Source organism: Myxine glutinosa, chromosome 8, assembly GCF_964187855.1.
Source record: "Myxine glutinosa chromosome 8, kmMyxGlut1.1, whole genome shotgun sequence".
Taxonomy (NCBI): Eukaryota; Metazoa; Chordata; class Myxini; order Myxiniformes; family Myxinidae; genus Myxine; species Myxine glutinosa.
Window position 1 is genome coordinate 71,132,855 of NC_136268.1, and position 20,519 is coordinate 71,153,373.

General features: G+C 44.7%; 1 protein-coding gene across 1 annotated transcript in view; it reads right to left on the bottom strand.

Moving 5' to 3' along the window:
• LOC137433134 (laminin subunit alpha-2) overlaps nt 1-20,519 on the bottom strand; it is a 469,485-nt gene that overhangs the window by 175,011 nt on the left and 273,955 nt on the right. The window contains exons 20-25 of the mRNA XM_078783389.1: nt 20,244-20,350; nt 19,785-20,006; nt 14,529-14,709; nt 12,269-12,405; nt 10,457-10,693; nt 7,720-7,863 (exon numbers count right to left, since the gene is read on the bottom strand). Coding sequence (XP_078639515.1) covers nt 7,720-7,863; nt 10,457-10,693; nt 12,269-12,405; nt 14,529-14,709; nt 19,785-20,006; nt 20,244-20,350 — 1,028 coding nt within the window. The remainder of the gene's footprint in view (nt 1-7,719; nt 7,864-10,456; nt 10,694-12,268; nt 12,406-14,528; nt 14,710-19,784; nt 20,007-20,243; nt 20,351-20,519) is intronic.

Here is a 20,519-nt window from a genome sequence, read left to right on the forward strand (position 1 = left end):
GAGGTATGCACACTTGCCTCTAAGCTGTCTAGTCTGCATTTGAATCGCGACCAAGCTATAAACTGTCATCCCAGCTTTCACAGGAAGGGTGATTCATCAATGTGTGTGCCATCCCACGGATGGACATTATACAGGCATCCCATCTGCTGGCATTAGTTGGTATACCTTGAAGATCATACTGTGTCCTTCGTAAAAAGTAGGCGAGCTAAACAAATTACAAATTTCTGCCCTAACTAGTGCTGAGAAGGAAATGGCAAACCGCTCAGTATAACCTTTGGCAGCACAACTGCTCTGTAAGAGTATGGTACATATCAGAATCAGAAATGTGTATCGTATAGCGCCACCTGGTGGAAGGAGTTATTACACATCATATTAAAATGCTCCATTTCTGGGGAAATTAACCCATCCAGAAGGACAGGTTCTACACAAGTGTAATTCAACCATTATTAAAAACTATATCTGTGTAATTGCATTGTTTAACCACTCAATGAAACACAACATGTGAGACAAGGATAAATTAGAGAACGACTGGACTTTTGCCAAATGTTCTGAAAATCCTGCCATCTGTTTTAGAGAAGTTCAACACGCTAATGGATGTCAGATACATGAAAGAAAAAACTCTTCAGGAACAAATTTCCAGGTTTTTCAACTAGGAGTAGAAATATTATGTTTTTTTGTGCTTACCAGGAACATACTTTATATTTTTGTTATGAACATTCTTTGTTATGAATTTTGGGGACGGGGGAATATCTAGATCCAGGTAGATCTGCATAGGTAGGTGCTCCGATGATCGTGATAGAAGAACCATCTAGATGTACAGTAAGTCAGGGACCTGTAGCCCGGATGTCGGATAAGTTGGATATTTTTCCTTGTTACGAGGGGCCGGGGCATGCTAATTAGTTCAGGGATTATGGGTAAAATTCCCTTGCATGTCATCCCCCCTGTCGCTATCCCGTTGCCCCTTTTGGCGTTGTCCCTTTTGGCACCGCACCATAGACACTTAGCTAGGCCCTTAGCTGCACACATTCATTAATTTCCCTCCGCCACAATAAGACTTACAGGAAGAACAAGCAGGAAGCCAGATCGGGGCACCACCAATGGGGCTGCAGCCAGCCACATCACCAGCTGGCCACTGATTGGCGGAAGGAAGGTGGAAGGAAGCAGCAGAACTTATTGGCGAGCGACCAATGGCATGAGACAGAAGTGACGCGGCCATTGGTGGAGAGAGCGCTGACATCACACCGCGAGTGACAAAACGACTCGCTCGCCGGCATTTTCTCGTCTCGTTTTGGCCAACTTCCTGCCCAGACCCCTTTTCCCTTTGCTGCCTCGTGATTCCGCTCCCTCGACCGCTTATCATTTTCCACCACCTTCGCCCTCGACTCTCTCTCTTCTTGACTCTCTCTCTTCGGCGATTGCGCCGATATTTGGGATGCGGGGTTGTGGAGATGTGGTTGGGTAGTTTGGGGGTCAACGTGGTGCTGTGCGTGTCCGAGGTGTGTAGACCATGTCTTCTGGAGGAGTCTCCCAGTGGAGCATGGCTGTCTGCTGGACATTGGTGTGGTCAAGTGTGGGTGGGCTCTGGGGGCTGCAGTTGCGTGGACTGGGGGATGAGGGCAGCGTAGGTGACGTGAGGGTGGATGCCACGCACTGTGACCGTCTCCCCCAGGGCCGAGGTTGTGAGTGTGGTAGTGTTGATGGCAGCAGGTGCTCACCACATTGGCCAGATGGGGCATGTTATCCCCCCTGTCGCTATCCTGTTGCCTCTTTTGGCGTTGTCCCTTTTGGCACCGCACCATAGACACTTAGCTCGGCCCTTAGCTGCACACATTAATTAATTTCCCTCTGCCACAATAAGACTTACAGGAAGAACAGGCAGGAAGCCAGATCGGGGCACCGCCGATGGGGCCGCAGCCAGCCACATCACCAGCTGGCCACTGATTGGCGGACGGAAGGTGGAAGGAAGCAGCAGAACTGATTGGCGAGCGACCAATGGCATGAGACAGAAGTGACGCACGCGGCCATTGGTGGAGAGAGCGCTGACGTCACACCGCGAGTGACAAAATGACTCACTCGCCGGCATTTTCTTGTCTCGTTTTGGCCAACTTCCTGCCCGGACCCCTTTTCCCTTTGCTGCCTCATGATTCCGCTCCCACGACTGCTTATCATTTTCCGCCACCTTCGCACTCGACTCTCCCTCTCTTCTCGACTCTCTCTCTCTTCGGCGATTGCGCCGATATTTGGGATGCGGGGTTGTGGAGATGTGGTTGGGTAGTTTGGGGGTCAACGTGGTGCTGTGCGTGTCCGAGGTGTGTGGACCATGTCTTCTTGAGGAGTCTCCTGGTGGAGCATGGCTGTCTGCTGGACCTTGGTGTGGTCAAGTGTGGGTGGGCACTGGGGGCTGCAGTTGTGTGGACTGGGGGATGAGGGCAGCGTAGGTGACGTGAGGGTGGATGCCACGCACTGTGACCATCTCCCCCAGGTCCGAGGTTGTGAGTGTGGTAGTGTTGATGGCAGCAGGTGCTCAACACATTGGCCAGATGGGGCTGGTGCAGTCGTGTTCCTCGCAGGGGGGCCGAAGGATGGATGGTGGGTCGCACCCTTATGGACACTCATGGGCCATATTGGCGTTTTGACTGCTCACCTTGTCCCGATGACCCTTGCATGGTAGAGGTGCGGAGCTGTCGTGGCCACATGTAGTTGCGTAGTTTAGTACAGTCACCGTTGGAGGCGGATCCACATACCTGCCAGTACAGTGGGGAGAAAAGTGAAATTTGGAGAAATTTGATTGGTCCAATGGGATAAATTTGGGGATTCTGTGTGGTGGTTGGCACTCTTGGGCCCGACCAACCTGCAACTACCTGCACTTGAGGTAAGTGCTGGGATGTGTACTGTCCCAGGCTTCAGGACTTGCTATGTAAGTTGGGGACATGTAATTTGGAGAAGGGGGGCGGGTTGAGAGTGATGACATGGCCGGTGAGGGGGATGGAATGTGTGCCACACAGTGTCTTGTGGGTGGCGTTTGTTTATGTGTTGAGGTTAGTGTTTTTATGTGGTCGTGGAGAACGGACATTGAGTATGAGTGATTGTATGGAAATGTGCTTTTCGAAATGTGTGATTTAAAATGTGAATTGGGGATTTCACATAATGGCAGGCCATGGCAGCAATGCTTGGAAACAACTCTTTTGAAATGTGTTTGAAAATTGAATGGCAGCTGGTGAGGAAATGTGTTTTGGGGATTTTGTGGGTGGGTGAAGGTGTGCATGTCCGCAGGTACAGATCAAGCTCTGAGGAGCGATGACTGCGACCCCCCTCTGCGGCAATTACCCCTGGCAGCCAGTGGAGACTGGAAATTGGAGCCCGTCGGTGGAGGTTATGTTTGGGTGCCTTGGGGTAGAAGACTCCTGGCGACCCGTGTAGCTGCGCGGAAGCAGGAGGCAACAGAGCCTGGAGTGTGGAGACCTCCACCGGCGGGTAAAAGTGGAAAGGGCTGTTTGACTGTCACGGGGCCAAGAGGTAAAGGGGGGGGGGGGGGGCAATGAAGTTGTAAGTCAAATGACTTCTTTTTTTTTTGGACTGCAGGCACCACAGACTGAAGCGCGCCTACCATCTTACTTGTGCGGTACCTCCCCGCTGCCCAGAAGAGAAATGCACACACATATATGACATCAATGCCATGGTCCTGCAAGGGGGGGGGGGGGGGGGGGGGTGAAATATGTGCTTGCAATGATTTTTAGTGCCTTAATGATTTATGGAATGTGAGTGAATGGTTATGGGTTTGTGTAGAATGAATGCGGGCGAAATCCACCAAGCCATGTCACTCAACTGTAACACCAGGACAGGGCCCGCAGAAATTTTGGGTGCATTGGGATGGCCCCGCAGGTAAGGTTGCGTCTTGTGGCATCCACCGGGGGATGCGGTCTGTAGACTGGGGTTGTACAAATGTTGTTAGTTGAGATTTTGAAAGTTTTGTATGAGGTTAAGTTTGTGGTTAAGGTAGGTTTGAGTGTTGTTTGTTTCCCTTCCTCCACAGGAACGACCAATTATAATGATTGTAAATATTTGAAATGCATGATTGTTAAGGGGTTAGCATGTTAAGGAGCATCGGCAGGTAGTTTCGGCTCACTTCCCACAGCCCTCCTGATTTATTTCATAGGTTAATTAGGTGTGAGACAATAAGTGCTAAGAATGGAATGGTAGCGCCTGCAGTGAACCTAGCAGGGGCTACGGTTCCAGGGGCGGGGGGGGGTGGGGGGAGGGGGAAGGGGGCTGTGTTATGAATTGGGAAAGGGGGGAATATGTAGATCCAGGTAGATCTGCATAAGTAGATGCTCCGATGATCGTGATAGAAGAATCATCTCGATGTACAGTAAGTCAGGGACCTGTAGCCCGGATGTCGGATAAGTTGGATATTTGTTCATGTTACGAGGGGGTGGGGCATACCAATTAGTTCAGGGATTATGGGTAAAATTCCCTTGAATGTCATCCCGCCTGTCGCTATCCCATTGCCCATTTTGGCACCGCACCATAGACACTTAGCTGCACACATTAATTAATTTCCCTCCACCACAATAAGACTTACAGGAAGAACAGGCAGGAAGCCAGATCGGGGCACTGCTGATGGGCCTGCAGCCAGCCACATCACCAGCTGGCCACTGATTAGTGGAAGGAAGGTGGAAGGAAGCAGCAGAACTGATTGGCGAGCGACCAATGGCATGAGACAGAAGTGACGCGGCCATTGGTGGAGAGAGTGCTGACGTCACACCGTGAGTGACAAAACAACTCGCTCGCCGGTATTTTCTCATCTCGTTTTGGCCAACTTCCTGCCCGGACCCCTTTTCCATTTGCTGCCTCGTGATTCACCTCCCTCGACCGCTTGCCATTTTTACCACCTTCACTCTTGACTCTCTTCCCTGTTGAAAACGTTGGGTGCATCGCGGTTCCGGGCCAAGTCCAGGAAGACGTGGATGGATCCAGGCATGGCCGGAGGAGCGAGCTGACACGACCCATTCGAGTCGCGCGGAAGGCTTATGGCTCGCCGGTGGACAGGACCTGGGCGAACAGGTGGCTCATTGGGGCCTGGCAAGTGCGTAAATGAGGCGGACTGAGGCATCCTTCCCGCCAAGCACGGAGCTGCGTCCGGACGGCGAGTTTTGGGCCTTAACGACTGCAGACAGAGATAAGACGCGCATTCACAAACACAACAGTTCCTTTAATTTATTATCTTCCCTCGTCCGTGTGCAAATCTGTGTGTAGGAGCGCTCATTAGGGGATTTAGTTATCGTCGCGTCCTTTGTTATCGGGTTCCGTTAATAAATTTTCCTTTTGTACATTCTAAATTCCGTGTTCGTGAGTTTAATTGTTTTCAGGGGTGAAGACTCCTGCGACCGTGAAGGGAAGTCGGCATTCTTCATTCCGTCTCGCGTTTGATCCGCCATCAATTGGAAACGCCTCATTCAGCTCGAATCCATCCGTGGACGCTCTGTTTTAACTGAGAGCTGCCCGTATGACAAAACTCTATATTTTCAGAAAACTTTACAAAAAAGTGCAATTACAAAATGTAGAAATTAAAAACAGTACCATACAAGTTAAAATGTTAAATATACAAATGAAAAAAAACAAGTTAAGTTTAATAAGAAATGTTAAAAATAAGTTTTCATTGGGAAGTTCATTAAGTTCAAACGATCTGCCGATGCGGTTTACCACTAGACTTGACAAAGTCTACTATTCCTGAGAAAATAAATGAAGTCTCAGTGACACAATGATTAGAGCATCTACTCTGAACCTGGAAGATCAGTGGTTTGATTCTAATGCTGTTTGGGTCATATCAAAGTCTTTCAAAAATGGTGCACGTTGCTTCGTTCTTGATGCTCAGCATTAAAAGGATAGAGCATCGCCAAACCCCCATAGGTTGGCATCCTTTTGGTTTGTGTACGCCGAAGTAGGGAAGAACTGTTGAGGCCGTAACAATGTCCTTAAATGCTTCCGTCCATCCTTCCTTTCTTCCTTCCGCCAGTGGGTGCATTAACATTTTTCGTTTTCTTCCCTACTCCTCTGAGGCGGCTCAACGGAATGTTTTGAAACTCGGCATGATGATTCATGACGTCGCTGCGCAAAAAATAATGGAGCCCTTTTTAAATTTCCATGCAGTTGGTGAGATAATTAACTAATTAAATGAAAATGTAATCTATATGTTTGTACGTCCATCACATATCTCGATATTCTGTTATCGATGTTACCTAGGCTGAATTTTACCTCTTAATCCTCTTAATTTAACCTTTTAATTTAATTTGATCTTGATCATTATTTAATTTAACCTTTTAATATAATCTTAACCATTATTTAATGAAATGTCTTAATTAAATGTTAACCTCTTGATGTCATCGATACCCTTTTGCTTTAAAGAATGGGAAAGAAAGGGGGAGGGGAACAGGGAATTGGTTCGCGTTGGAGGTGGCAGGAGGTGGGGGAGGAGCGGGGAGGGAGGTGGGGGGAGGGGAGGGGGCAGAGAGGGGACAGTCCTTTTTAGTCCTTTCACTCTGTCAGTCCTTTTAAGACAATTTGGTACTTTGGACCTCGTTATATAGACTCCTTAAGGCCCCATAGACCCCGAGAACCCACCAGAACCATAAGACCCTTTAAGAACCACAAGAATCCCTAATACCCTAAAAAAAAACTATAATAATTAAGACCCATAATACCCATACAAGACCCTTTGAAACCTTAGACCCTTTTAGACTCTTTAGAACTCTAAGACCATTTAAGACCCCAAAGACCCTTTAAAACCATAAGACCCCCTAAAAGGCATTAGATGCTTTCGACCTCAAAGACCATTTAAGACACCACAGATGCTTTAGAACCTTAAGACTTACTGTATCACCTAATGCAGCCCGACTATGACCGCCTTCCATTGGGAGACAAGCTTCTGTCCTACTTGGGACTATTCATTATTGGGCTTGCACCCTCTTGCCTCTTTCCTTCCCAGGTTTCTGCAGGGGACACTCTCTTCTTGTTGAACACCCAAAATCCAGGCTCACTGCTCACTTCCACTCATTTTTCCTCTTTTCTATCACCCGTCGAACCAACTTCCGCAGTTTGTTCAGTCCCATTATTCTCTTCATGGCTTCAAGACAGCTGTTCACCACAACCTCAGGTGGTGTCTACCACCCACCCCATCCATACGTATGATGTCTTCTATCTCAAATGACCCCATTCCAAAGCACTCCCCTTTTCCAGGTTATTGTGATCCCCCCACCCCCTCTTCCTCACCTCTTTTCATTTGTTAGTTGTCAGTTGGTTTGTTCCTTTTCTGTTCCATTCCCTCTTTCCCCTTCCTCTTCTTGTTGTCTTTAATTCAGCTCGTGTTCAACTTGTTCCCCCCCAAGTGTGCACCACCTCGGATTTTTCTCACTGCCACTATCACTTTGACTCTGCCTTCTTTCCATTTTGTTGCCCTCCCTTCTGCTCTAGCTCTTCCACAAGCTTTGATCACTTATACAAAAAATAAATAAAATAAAGATGGCGTCACGATAACCTTGTTACGTTGTCACAGGCCCAAATTTCACACATTCAGTTCAGTTTCATGAAAAATAAAACTCAGAATGTTTTCCAAAACCTATATTCTCACAGAAGACAAACTGAACCTGCATTTACATGGGACTAGGCCACGTTGCCATGGGCAATATATAAACAGGATGGTGGAAATAATTATTTGGATACCTCATTTCGGACAAGGCCTTGGGCTTCCGAACACTCAGATGAAAATCCAGAGCAGAAGCAGTGACTGCATCCTTGGGGGTTGATGGCATGCAAGCCAAAAGTGCCAGGGCTACAGCTGTCACATTTGGTGCCCTGCACGTGCTCCTGCATGGACAAATAAGATGGCGAATGAAAATCATCATCTGCTGCCACAGAGGAACAGCACAAAAAACGGTGCAAGCAAATGCACACCTTTCAAACAACTTTTATAATTGCTGAACACCACCATGCATACATGAGAATAAGCAAGGAAAACAATATAGGAATGAAAATAGAAAACATCCACCACAACATCTAGGACTGCAAAGGAGTAAACAAAAGAAGAAGAGTTCCAAGGGTCGACCATAAATGTTATAAACCAGAAAGGGTCCTAATGAGGCAAAGTTATGAATCCTGCAATCACTCTGCAGGAAATGTGGCCATGAATAGGGTGCAGGCCTAAATTAAGGTTTACAATGCATCTGAAAGATATTGATCTTTGGTGTCTCCATTGTAAATGGGATAGTCAGCGTAAAGTACAATCTGCTTTCAAACTATGTTCTCATTGCAACCACTGGAGTGATCAGCAGTTTCAGTTGGATCTGATCTTGTCAAGAATCCATCCCAGAACCAAACACCTCAGATGTTAGGACAATATAATTCAATTCGGAGTCATCTTGTTACAGGCATGATTATTTTTGTTTACATCCTATATTTATATACATCCGATATTATACATCCTATATTATTAGTATACATTATTATTATTATTATATTATACATCCTATATTATTATTATTATTAGCCTGGTGTTGGCTTAGCGGTTAGGGTGCTGACTTGGGATCCTAGGATCCTGGGTTCGAATCCCGGTCGATCACTAAATTAACGCCAGGGGGGTTGACTCAGCCTGTTCATCCTTCCGAGGTCGGCAAATTGAGTACCAGCTCACTGGTAATTCCCTGTGTGTTGCAAGGGGCGACTAACAGGGTTAGCGGCAAATTCCCTGTGTGTCGCAAGGGGAGACCAACAGGGCTAGCGGCAGGAAGGGCATCCGGCCATAAAACATTGCTTCAAAAAAGGGGACCAAGGTGCCTGAAAAAGAGCCAACCCCTGCTCTGTGGGGAAAAATGGCCTCTAAAGGTGGTTCATTATTATTATTAATTATCCTATATTATATTATATTATATTATTATATTATTATTGTTAGTATGCATCCTATATTATTAGTATACATCCTATATTATTAGTATACGTCCGATATTATTAGTATACATCCTATATTATTAGTATACATCCTATATTTGTCCTATAGTCGTCCATTTGATGACAGTCGTCACCCCGAAAATGTTTCATTTAGACGTAGTCATAATAAAAAGTCAACAATGAGGGGAGAGGGGCGAAGCTTCGTTCACGTCGCCACAGAAGGGAAATTGCCGAGATATCTTACTATAATTCACCAAATGTCCGTCTGTCTGCCCGTTCCTAGGTACCGCAAAAACGGCTGCACCGATCGCAACGATATTTTGGGTGGGTAATCCTGGGACCCCCTGGAGTAAAGTAGGCTGTATTGTTTTTCCAATTTCAGCTTTGGTCTCCAGCATTTTCAGGTTTGGACTCCTGCCTAACGTTATTGTCCCGGGTACCGCAAAAACGGCTGCACCGATCGCAACGTCACACCTCCATGCCATTGGGATTCCCACAGGTGACCCCACTAGTATGAAAAATTTGCGGCTCGATATATCATACACCGTCCAAATAACACAGACGGGAAAATGCTGAGATATATGAAAAACACGTCCATGCCCGTGGGAGTCCCACGGGTGACCCCACTAGTATATGTATATTTATCTTCTTATTACAATAGAGTGAACGTATGTGGTTATGTTTGTTTATATGTGACAAAACATCTTCTTATTCTTCAAATAAAATTAACACCCAAAAACACAGTATGTGAACTCTTAATTACATTTAGACTGCTGAAACCCCTCAGAACTTTGACGACCCCTTTAAGTCCCCCAAAACCCTTAAGACCACCAAGGTCCCTGAAGACCGAAAAGACCCTGAAGACCCAAAATACCCCAAAGACCCAAAATACCCAAAAGCCACTGAAGACCCAAAATACCCTAAAGACCCTGAAGACCCCAAAGATGCACAACACCCCAAATACCCTTGAAGGCCCTGAGGTTCCAAAAGACCCTGAAGACCCAAAACACCCCAAGTACCCTTAAAGGCCCGGAGGATCCAAAAGACCCTGAAGACCCAAATGGCCCCCAAAGATCCAAAAGACACCAAAATGGTCAAAGATGCCTATCCCTCTGAAACGACGTGAGGTGCGCGGAGCGTGCCGAGTCACGCTAGAATATACAATATACCAGTAGAAGCTGATAAACAAGTTTTCAGTCGACATGTTAAAGCTGCATACAGAGAAACAATCCCTTATATAAAGGGAGGCGTGCTTTGCGCCTCCATTTGATATACACACATACCACACACACACACACATATATATATATATATATATATATATATATACAATAATCATGACTGTGAGCTCTGCAGTGAGGATGCCAACATCTGAGACACATCAGCTCCTGTCACGGTGACCCTAAATAAATCTCTCTTGCGATACCTCCCGAGTAATTGAGAATGCCTTGCATTTACCTGATATATTATACAACATAAAAATAACTAGAACACTGTTTATGTAGAACACCCTCACCTTGCAAGTGCATTGCCCACTAGGGTCAGAGCACTCGCACACACCACCTTGGGCATCACATGTGTCACGACGGGTGCCAGCCGGGTCACACGCACATGGCATGCAGTGCGGGAATCTGTGAAGGCCTCGTCGACAAAGGTCACAGTGGGTGCCTTCAAATTCTGCTTGGCAAATACACTGGCCGGTCACTGGATCACAACCGGCTCCTGCTGACCCTATGGAGTTACATTCACAGGGCTGGGAGAAGAAGGGAAGAGAAGTGTAAGTTCTTCTCCTTAACTTCCCATTACTTTTATCCACAGGACACAGCATGCCAATGGAAGTTCATATGGTACTTGATTTGGATTCTCGTTTTTCTATTCAAAATGTGCATATTACATCACAAAGTAGTTAATCGTAACTCCAAGATAATCAGTGACATGGATGCATCTGTTGACCATGGAAACCCATTACATGCAAGGAAACGTAGGCACAAGGGAAATCCATTTTGGCCCAACATGGTTGCGCCTTGTCTACATTTCAGCATTTCCGCTACTTCAGGCAGTGCTACGTTTCACCAACTTCAGGTAGTGCAAATTATACAGCTAAGTCTAAACAAGAAATGTATTAAGGGCACTCCACACAATCACGTACTTTTTCCACAACCAAATTCTACGTCGTATAGCTGCCTTTATATCCTGATCAGAAGGAAGGAAAGCTGTGAAATGCGGGGCTCCTGCTGGAAATCCATCACAATCACAGTATATAACTAGAACAGCACTCGGTAGATCGCATACCTCAACCAGGCTGAACAGTTTACGTTTTGTATCCCATTGATCGGTCGGATCTGGATTCGAACCTGAACCAAAAGCTAATCAGCTTGTTCTTGTCACCTAACCAACTTATCCACCAAGTTTTGTCATAATCCGTCCATAACGTTTTTAAATATCATGATATATATCATTTTTGGCCCGGTCTCTCAATTCTGAAGAATTCCTTTTATAAATTCTGGTGTCCGCATCCGGATCTTCACCAAAATGTAAACAATTTGTCTTTGTCACACACCTAACCTGTCCACCAAGTTTCGTCCGAATCCATCCATAACTTTTTGAAATATCGTGCTTGATATTGTTTTTGGCCCTATCTTTTAATGGTGAAGAATAACTCAAAATATTCTAGTTTCCAGATACGAATCGATATCTTCACTGAAATCAGAACAATTCGTCCTTGTAACACATGCAATCTCTCCAGCAAGTTTTGTCCGAATTTGTCCATAGATATTGAGATATCCTGCTCACAGACAGACACACAAACAAACTGGGGTGCATACATAACTTCCGTCCAGCTTTCTGCCATCAAGGAAAAGCAACAAAACTGTCTATGATAGTTAGTGTACATACTTCACAGATTATTTGACCATGACACTCAAAATGTGCATTTGATATCTTCACAGAAGATAAATAAAGATGAAGAGTAAAAGAGAGAGAGAGGAAGACAAATGATGAATTGCGAAAGATTATGGGAATAGAGCATGTGATGGATGCTGTGAAGAGGAACAGGTTGAGATGGTTTGGTCATGTGTTGAGGAAGGATGAAAGTGACTGGTTGAGAAGAGTGATGGAAATGAATGTAGAAGGAAGTAGAGGACGGGGAAGACCGAGAAAGACTTGGCTAAAGATGGTGGAAAAAGAAATGTGGGCAAGGGGGTTAACAAGGGGAGATGCAGAAAATAGGGCAAGATGGAGAAGATTGTCAAGGCTAACCCCCGCTCTAGCAGGGAAAATGGCCTTAAAATGCCTGTTGTTGTTGTTTGTAGTAAAAGAAGCTGTGCACCTTGCAGCCCGTCCCTAACTGCCAGCCCCAGTGGTTGACTGTGCATTGAGCGCACCGTTCTCCTTCTGTGTTGGGTGGGCAGATGCATACCCCGCTCGCAGGATCACAGCTGCCTCCAGAATGGTCACAATTGCACCCTGGTAATGATAGAATAATTTCAGCCTAATTGTGCATATGGTGCAGTTAAATCCATACATGTGGCATTTTGTTCTGATATCAAATGTCCCTAAGCAAACATCGAATAAAGTTGACATCAAAGGAAACACTTGTCCACATTATTTACTGCTATTAGGATTGAGTCACAATGAGGTGGCCAGTATTCTTTGATCATATACCAGACTTTCACTTCTTTCACTTACTGCATTTTTCACCCATTGTTTATTTGTAACCACAATGCTGTACGGATTCACTGACTGCATTTTGCTTCAACCATGGTTCACTCCAAAACACCATTTTAACTACTAGTACAGCCGCTCACTATGGGAGCGGCAAGAAGGGCCATTCCTCTCTGGGATATATAGATTAGAGTAGATCTCAGGTAAGGCCTCAAGTACATCAAGGGTGTGTTCATGGAGAACTCGCCAAGTGACTTAACCATTCGAGCAGGCACTCCATTCAAAACCATGTATAAGGAACGGCATGCTTGGCAAGCGCTAGGTAGCTGCTTGGTAAAAAAACACACCCTGGGTTTCCCCCCTTTCAGTTGAATGTTAAACAGCAGCAGCGACTGTTTCAAAAGGTAATCATACGTGTTTGTGGTTTATAATACACGACTCACAATAAGTTAGGGATATTGGCAGGTTCTTTGGTGTGGTTGATTTTGTGTATTAATTATGTTGAAAAAAGTTGTTGGTCCTAATTCTATGGTTATTAATGAGTGTGAAAAAACACAGCATTCTTGATTTCAATACCATAACCCTAACTCCTATAAAAAAAATAAACTCACCCCCACAATATCCCTAACTTATTGTGAGTAGTGTATTTATACTTCTGGTGGGCGTGCTCCCACCAAAATGGTACGATAAGCTATTTGTACACGTTAACACGGCGTTTGTTCAAGGAGGAGACACCCCTTCGGAAGACGGAATATTATTAGTATTAATATTGTTTTGTAATAACATTAATATTATGCTATTGTCAATAGCATTGTTGTTAGAAGCGGTCTTGGAAAAACGCCACGTTAGCAGCAGGTCATGTTATTAACACTTGTGGAGTATATAGATTACAGTAGATCTTCGCTCATTTCTGTAAGTAAAATTTGCTTCATGGATGTTGAGATTCCTCCAAATTTCTTTCAGTTTCGTGTTAAACAACAGTAGTGACTGTTTCAAAAGGTAATCACACATGTTTGTGCTTGATAATATTTTACTTCTGGTAGGGGTGCTCCCACCATAACGGAAAGAGAAATCTGTTTATACACGTTGACACGGCGTTTGTTCAAGGAGGAAAAACCCATTGGGCAGGGAGAATATTATTAGTATTAATATTGTTTTGTAATAACATTAATACTATGCTTTTGTTATGAGAAGCATCCTTTAAAGAATGCCACGATAAAGCTATCTTAACACGGATATACACCTCAAGACGCAACCCCATTGGTGGGGAAAATTCCCTTGGGGAGGGTGCATTCAAACTCCCTTGGGGAGGGCAAATGATTTCCCTACAACCGCCATTGTATGAAAGTTTGGTTGAGATTGGATAAGTAACGACCGAATGTATCACGGTCAAAAATCGTCAGACAGACAGACAGACAGACAGCAAATTGCGTGTTTTAGTATAATAATGCCTCACTAGTGCCATCTGTGGAAATTGAGGTGGAAATTGCAGGGATATGGCCAAAAGTGTGAATGCCTATTTCCTTCTGAATTTCTTATTAATTATTAATTATTATTATTATTTATTATTATTCTTAATAATTAAGATAATTATTTATTTCTGGTGGAAGTGTCATAGTGTGAGTGTGAATGTTTGCACAGTCTTCAGTTTTCCTTCTGTTTCATGCAACATTCACTAGCTCTCTTCAAAGGCAAGCATTTCTGCATATACAAGTTTAATCGAATACAACAACTTCAATCAACCATCACAGAGAACATTAAATGAGGAGCGTAAACAAAATAAGAAACGAGGCAGGCAATCAATCTAAGCATGGAGCATTGGAGCATGCACATGGTCAAGCATTAACAGAATGAAGAGAGAAGATGGTTGCACGCTTTGTGAAAATCAGCAGCACTTCAAGCAAAGAAAAGCAAAGAGGACGTACGTGTGCAGCCGCCTTCCTTAAAGTTGTAGTGACCAGGAGCACAGCGGTCACATTGCTGCCCCTCAATGCCCCGATGGCAGAGACATTGTCCGGCAGAGTCACAGTCAAATGAGTATGATCCGAAAGAGTTGCAGCCACAGGAAATGCAGCCCGCTGCGGTGTCCAAGCCATAGTGTCTGGGCTGGAAATGTTGGGAGAACATAGAGCCGAAGACTTTGGTTAAAACAAACCCGTAATATAAACCATACACATATAAACCATCATATGCCAAACTCGTACAAGGAAATCCTAATTTATAGTGAAACGCAACAAGACTTGTGCAAAGCCAACTTGGCATTTCCAAATTGTTAATCTCACAATTTGACAAATAAGAAAAATCGTTATAGCGATTGTTTTAAAATGGAAAATTATCTCTTTTATAAACAATATGTTTTCATTGGCAAATGGATCTGTTTTCTACCAATTTTTATTTTATTTTAAACCAAACTACAGGATTCCGTACAGAATATTTTTTATTGATTATGTACATGGCAATTGTCAGAAATACTTTTTGTGGTTGTGGTGGTTCGTATGTAGCCTGTGGTTGCTTGGCTGCATCATTTTATGGCGGAGCATCTATTTGGCTGATGCAGTTCCCCCTATTAGCAGTAAGATGGTACTCATTTTGCCAAACTCGGAGGGATGGCAGACTGAGTCAACCCACCTGATGTTATTTCAATGGCATGACAGGGGCTCAAACGCAGAACCATAATACCTCAAGCCAGCCACCTTAACCGCGAAGCCAACACTAGGCTATTCTTCTTGTGATTACAATATATATATATATACTTGGCATTTAATATGGAATATTTTTTTGTGGGGATGAACTTACTTTTCAAGATGCCTTAGAACCAAAAGTTCATTGGAATTATGTTGAAATTATTCTAGATTTTGTTAATGTGACCTTTAAAAGAAACAAAAACCACATGTGACATTTCGAAACAAATAAATTGATCCTTGAAAGTGATGTAAACTGATATCGAACTCAATTCATGGACAGTACTGTGTTAAACTTCTGTACGTTTTCCAGAAGTATCTCTTTATTTTGCAGATTAGCCAAAATTTTTAAACAAAAACAAAAGTTAAATTACGACTGGGATTACGGACAGTAAAATTACAGTTCAGTACTTCGTGTAACCCCCACGAGCATTCAGGAGAGCACATACACGTTGAGGCATGCTGTTGACGAGATTTTCCAAGGTTTGGACAGGATTCGCTTGCCATGCAGTGACAATAGCCTGCTGCAATTCACACACAGAGGTCGGCTGCTGGTACAAGTGGTCGATTTGACGCGTTAATTCTGCCCACAAGCTCTCGATTGGATTCATATCCGGGGACATGGCAGGCCACTCCATATGCTCCACACCACGGTCAGCAAGAAAGTGTTGGATCATGCGAGCACGATGAGGCCGTGCATTGTCATCTTGGAAGACAAAGTTTCCTCGAAAGGCTGCACGAGCAAATGGAAGCAATGTTTCTTCCAGAATGGCCCTGTACTTGAACCGGTTCAGGTTTCCATTCAGAACAACCAGGTCAGTTTTGCCCCCTGCATGAAAAGCAGCCCAAACGGTCACCCCACCACCTCCAGCTTGGACTCTTGGCACTATACAATCTTTGTTGTAGGCTTGTCTGCGCACTCGGACGCAGCCATCTTGACGGTAGACCAGAAATCTAGACTCGTCACTGAAGATCACGTGATTCCAATGTCCTGGCTGCCATTGACGGTGCTCTCTGGCCCACTGCAATCGGCGCTGGCGGTGTTGTCTGGTCAGGCTTGGCTTTCTCAGGGGACGCCTGGCACGATAGCCTGCTTGAACCAGTCATTGGTTGAATAGCCTTCTGGTGACAGGCACATTTGCCAGTTGCTGCCACTCAGCCCCAACCCGATTAGCTGACTTGGTACGGCCATTGCAGACTAACCGGTGCAGCTGGTGATCATCCCTCCTTGTGGTTCTGCGGGAACGTCCTGGCCTCGGTATTGGAGTAGGGACACCCCTCTGAGCATTTCGTTTCAGGATCTTTGACGCCTGACCTTGAGTGATGCCATACTGCCGAGCAATAGCATGCTGTTTCATGCCGTAATTTCGTAAAGCCACCACTCCATGACAAACAGCATTGTCGAGTTGACGGACCATCTCCAGAGGAAGCGGCAATAACCTTTGGAGACGTGCAGCAGTTGTTTTCCACTAATACAGAACGCAACAACCCTTGTATACCCGACTGTGAAGCCAATCATCAAATGCACCTGTCCGTACATTTTCCCACGCCACCTGTGATATAATCCTGTTGTTGACTTCTTGCTGCGACAGACAATCAGTGACATGGTTCTTTTGACAAATAAATCACCAAAGTGTAAAAGAAACTCACCAGATTGATATACTGAGTTAAGAAAGTAAACCCAAGTCAAGAAAAAAAAAATTCCATATTAAATGCCAAGTCTGTATATATATATAATCGGGAGATTCCCGCTTCCCGAAGAATTCCGCTTCCGCTGAACTTGGGGACGACTAAGAAGAAGACCTTTGTTGGTCAAAAGCTTGTCGAGAATTAAAGATCAACCATCCTGAAGCTACATCCGCGTCTTATTCGATCTCCCGATTATTTATTTTATACAAATGAGCCGCCCTGCTCGTACTGTGGAGTTTCTACTATTTCTCACAGTTATATATATATACAGACATACATACATACATACATACACTACATGGCCAAAATAATGCGGACACCCCTTCTAATCAGTGGCTTCGGCTGTTTCAGCCACACCCATTGCTGACAAGTATATATAATCAAGCACACAGCCATGCAATCTCCATAGACAAACATTGGCAGTAGAATGGGCCATACTGAAGAGCTCAGTGACTTTCAACGTGGCACCGTCATAGGATGCCACCTTTCCAACAAGTCAGTTCGTCAAATTTCTGCCCTGCTAGACCTGCCCCGGTCAACTGTAAGTACTGTTATTGTGAAGTGGAAATGTCTTGGAGCAACAACAGCTGAGCCCCGAAGTGGAAGGCCACACAAGCTCACTGAATGGGACCGCCGAGTGCTGATGCATAGCATGTAACAATCGTCTATCCTCAGTTGCAACACTCACTACCGAGTTCCAAACTGCCTCTGGAAGCAACATCAGCACAACAACTGTTCGTCTGGAGCTTTATGAAATGGGTTTCCATGGCCGAGCAGCTGCACACAAGCCTAAGATCATCATGCGCAATGCCAAGTGTTGGCTGGAATTGTATAAAGCTCGCCGCCATTGGACTCTGGAGCAGTGGAAATCTGTTCTCTGGCATAATGAATCAGGCTTCACCATCTGGCAGTCCGATGGATGAATCTAGGTTTGGCGGATGCCAGGCGAACGCTACCTGCCTGAATGCATAGTGCCAACTGTATAGTTTAGTGGAGGAGGAATAATGGTCTGGGCTGCTGTTCATGGTTCGGGCTCAGCCCCTTAGTTCCAGTGAAGGGAAATCTTAATGCTACAGCATACAATGACATTCTAGATGATTGTGTGCTTCCAACTTTGTGCAACAGTTTGGGGAAGGCCCTTTCCTGTTTCAGCATGATGATGCCCCCATGCACAAAGCGAAGCCCATACAGAAATGGTTTGTTGAGATTGGTGTGGAAGAACTTGACTGGCCTGCACAGAGCCCTGACGTCAACCCCATCGAACACCTTTGGGAAGAATTGGAACGCCGACTGCGAGCCAGGCATAATTGCCCAACATCAGTGTCCGACCTCACCAATGCTCTTGTGACTGAATGGAAGCAAATCCCCACAGCAATGCTCCAACATATAGTGGAAAGCCTTCCCAGAAGAGTGGAGGCTGTTATAGCAGCAAAGGGGGGGGGGGGGGGGGGGACCAACTCCATATTAATATCCATGATTTTGGAATGAGATGTTTGACGAGCACATACGGATGTGATGTTCGGGTTTCCACATACTTTTGGCCATATAGCGATATACAGTATATATAGATAGTTTGGCTTGTGTGTTTGTGTGTGAGTGCTTGTGAGCGTGTTTGACCTATATGCACCCCTAAACCGTTGGACGAAATGAATTGTAATTTGGTGGTTTTATTTGGGGTGTGCCAAGAAAGGCTTTAGATGTTAAAAATTTATAGTTGCGGGAGTTCGAGAGGGGAGGGAGTGGGGGCACAATTTCTCGATGTAAATGTGTATCGTGTAGCGCCACTTCCGGTGGGTGAGTGTATTAAAAGTGCCAGCTCATTCTAAAATACTGTATGCCATTAGTTTCTGTTACAGTGTAATGATGAAATGTTACATGTAATGTTACGTAATGTTACAGCCGAATAAAGAAAACCTCTTTATTCTCGTTCCTGTTGCTGTTTACTGAATCTACGGGCACTACAGAGAGGCTGATATAAAATTTATCAAGCCTTGCAAGCGACAAGTTGTTTAACAGGCAACGGCACAAAGTAAATTGTTGAGTGTTCAAGAGGTGAAGTGCATGAAGTGCAGTCATAATGGGGAAAGCGTTGAAAGATACCTGTCTGTTTTTGGGACATTGAAACCTAGTGGGTGTATTCGTGAAGTGCATGGGAACTTTGCACGAAGATGGGATGGCCACCCCAACTTATATTTATAATTTTACCTGAAATTGTGTAATTATCACAAGAAAACCAAAGACATAATAGATGTGGTTTAATTATCATACCTGCTGATGCACTCCTGCACTGCTGGACAGAATAACTTGAAAAATGGATGTTATCATAAAAAAATCGAACTCCCAGAAGATTTACCAATCATTATAAAATGCACCAATTCTGTGTTATAGTACAATGAAAACCATAGTCATCATAGCAAAGCTTGTGGATCACAAGTGAAACATTGCCAGGAAGCCGACTCTGCTGTTTCCTGTTTGTTTCAGAATTGGTCGTCTTTAATTTGCTTTTGTTGCTTGGGCAGGCCTTTTTATGTCAAAAGTGACAATAATCCCTCACACACCAACATAATGTGAAGAGTAAAAAAACAAAAAAGTAAAAGAAAAACGCCAATATACCACACACATCACCGTGACAGCATCAAAAGTTATCACAGGTGGTCAGGGTGCAGATATTTTTTGTAATGTGGGAAACATTCCCCATTAGAGCTTGAGTCATTCTGAACAAAGGAGCCAAAAGGACCAGGAACATTTTGAAAATTCCATCTTTTTCCTTTTGGCCAATCACACGCCCGTGGGCCACACCATGCATGGTACCCTGCCGATTCGGGGTCGGTATGAGCCGCGGGGACAGCCCCCCGGACGAGACACAGCCCTCCGTTGCTCGTTGCTCCCCACACGAATGTGACAGCGTTTTCCTGAAAAGCCTGAGTGGCAGGAGCATCGGCCATGGGAATTGCAACGTAACGATGCTGAACCTATGGGGTTGCAGTCACAGGGCATACACTGCCTCCTGACTGCATCCCACCGGGAGTCAGACTGGTGCCATGGTTGGTGTCAATTCAGAGAAGAAAAAGAAAGAAAGAGTAAGTCGTCTGACTAAGAAAACACACATGAAGATTTGAGAGAGAACAATGAAAACTACAAAGTTACCAATTAAGGTAACAGAGTGTGAAGATTGGAAATTTGGAAGGGGTGGAGCAAGAGGAGACATGATAATGATACCAGACATGGATATAAAAGTGATGATCAAAGATGAACAATGAAGTACCTTACCAGGCAATGATCACATTTACGTCCAGCAACATTATTCTTGCAGGTACATTGACCAGAGACCTGGTCACAGGTTCCAGAATGAGCACCATTTGGATCACATTGACATGCTGCTCTCACACAGATGGACGGACAACAGCACCAGTAGCTTAATGGTACAAAAGTTCATCAAATTTGCACATTCATTATTCGAAAAATGCATACCTACAATACCAATAAAGTGCAATACCAATCTTGTGGACAATATAAACAACAGATTTTACCAACTAAATGATAGAA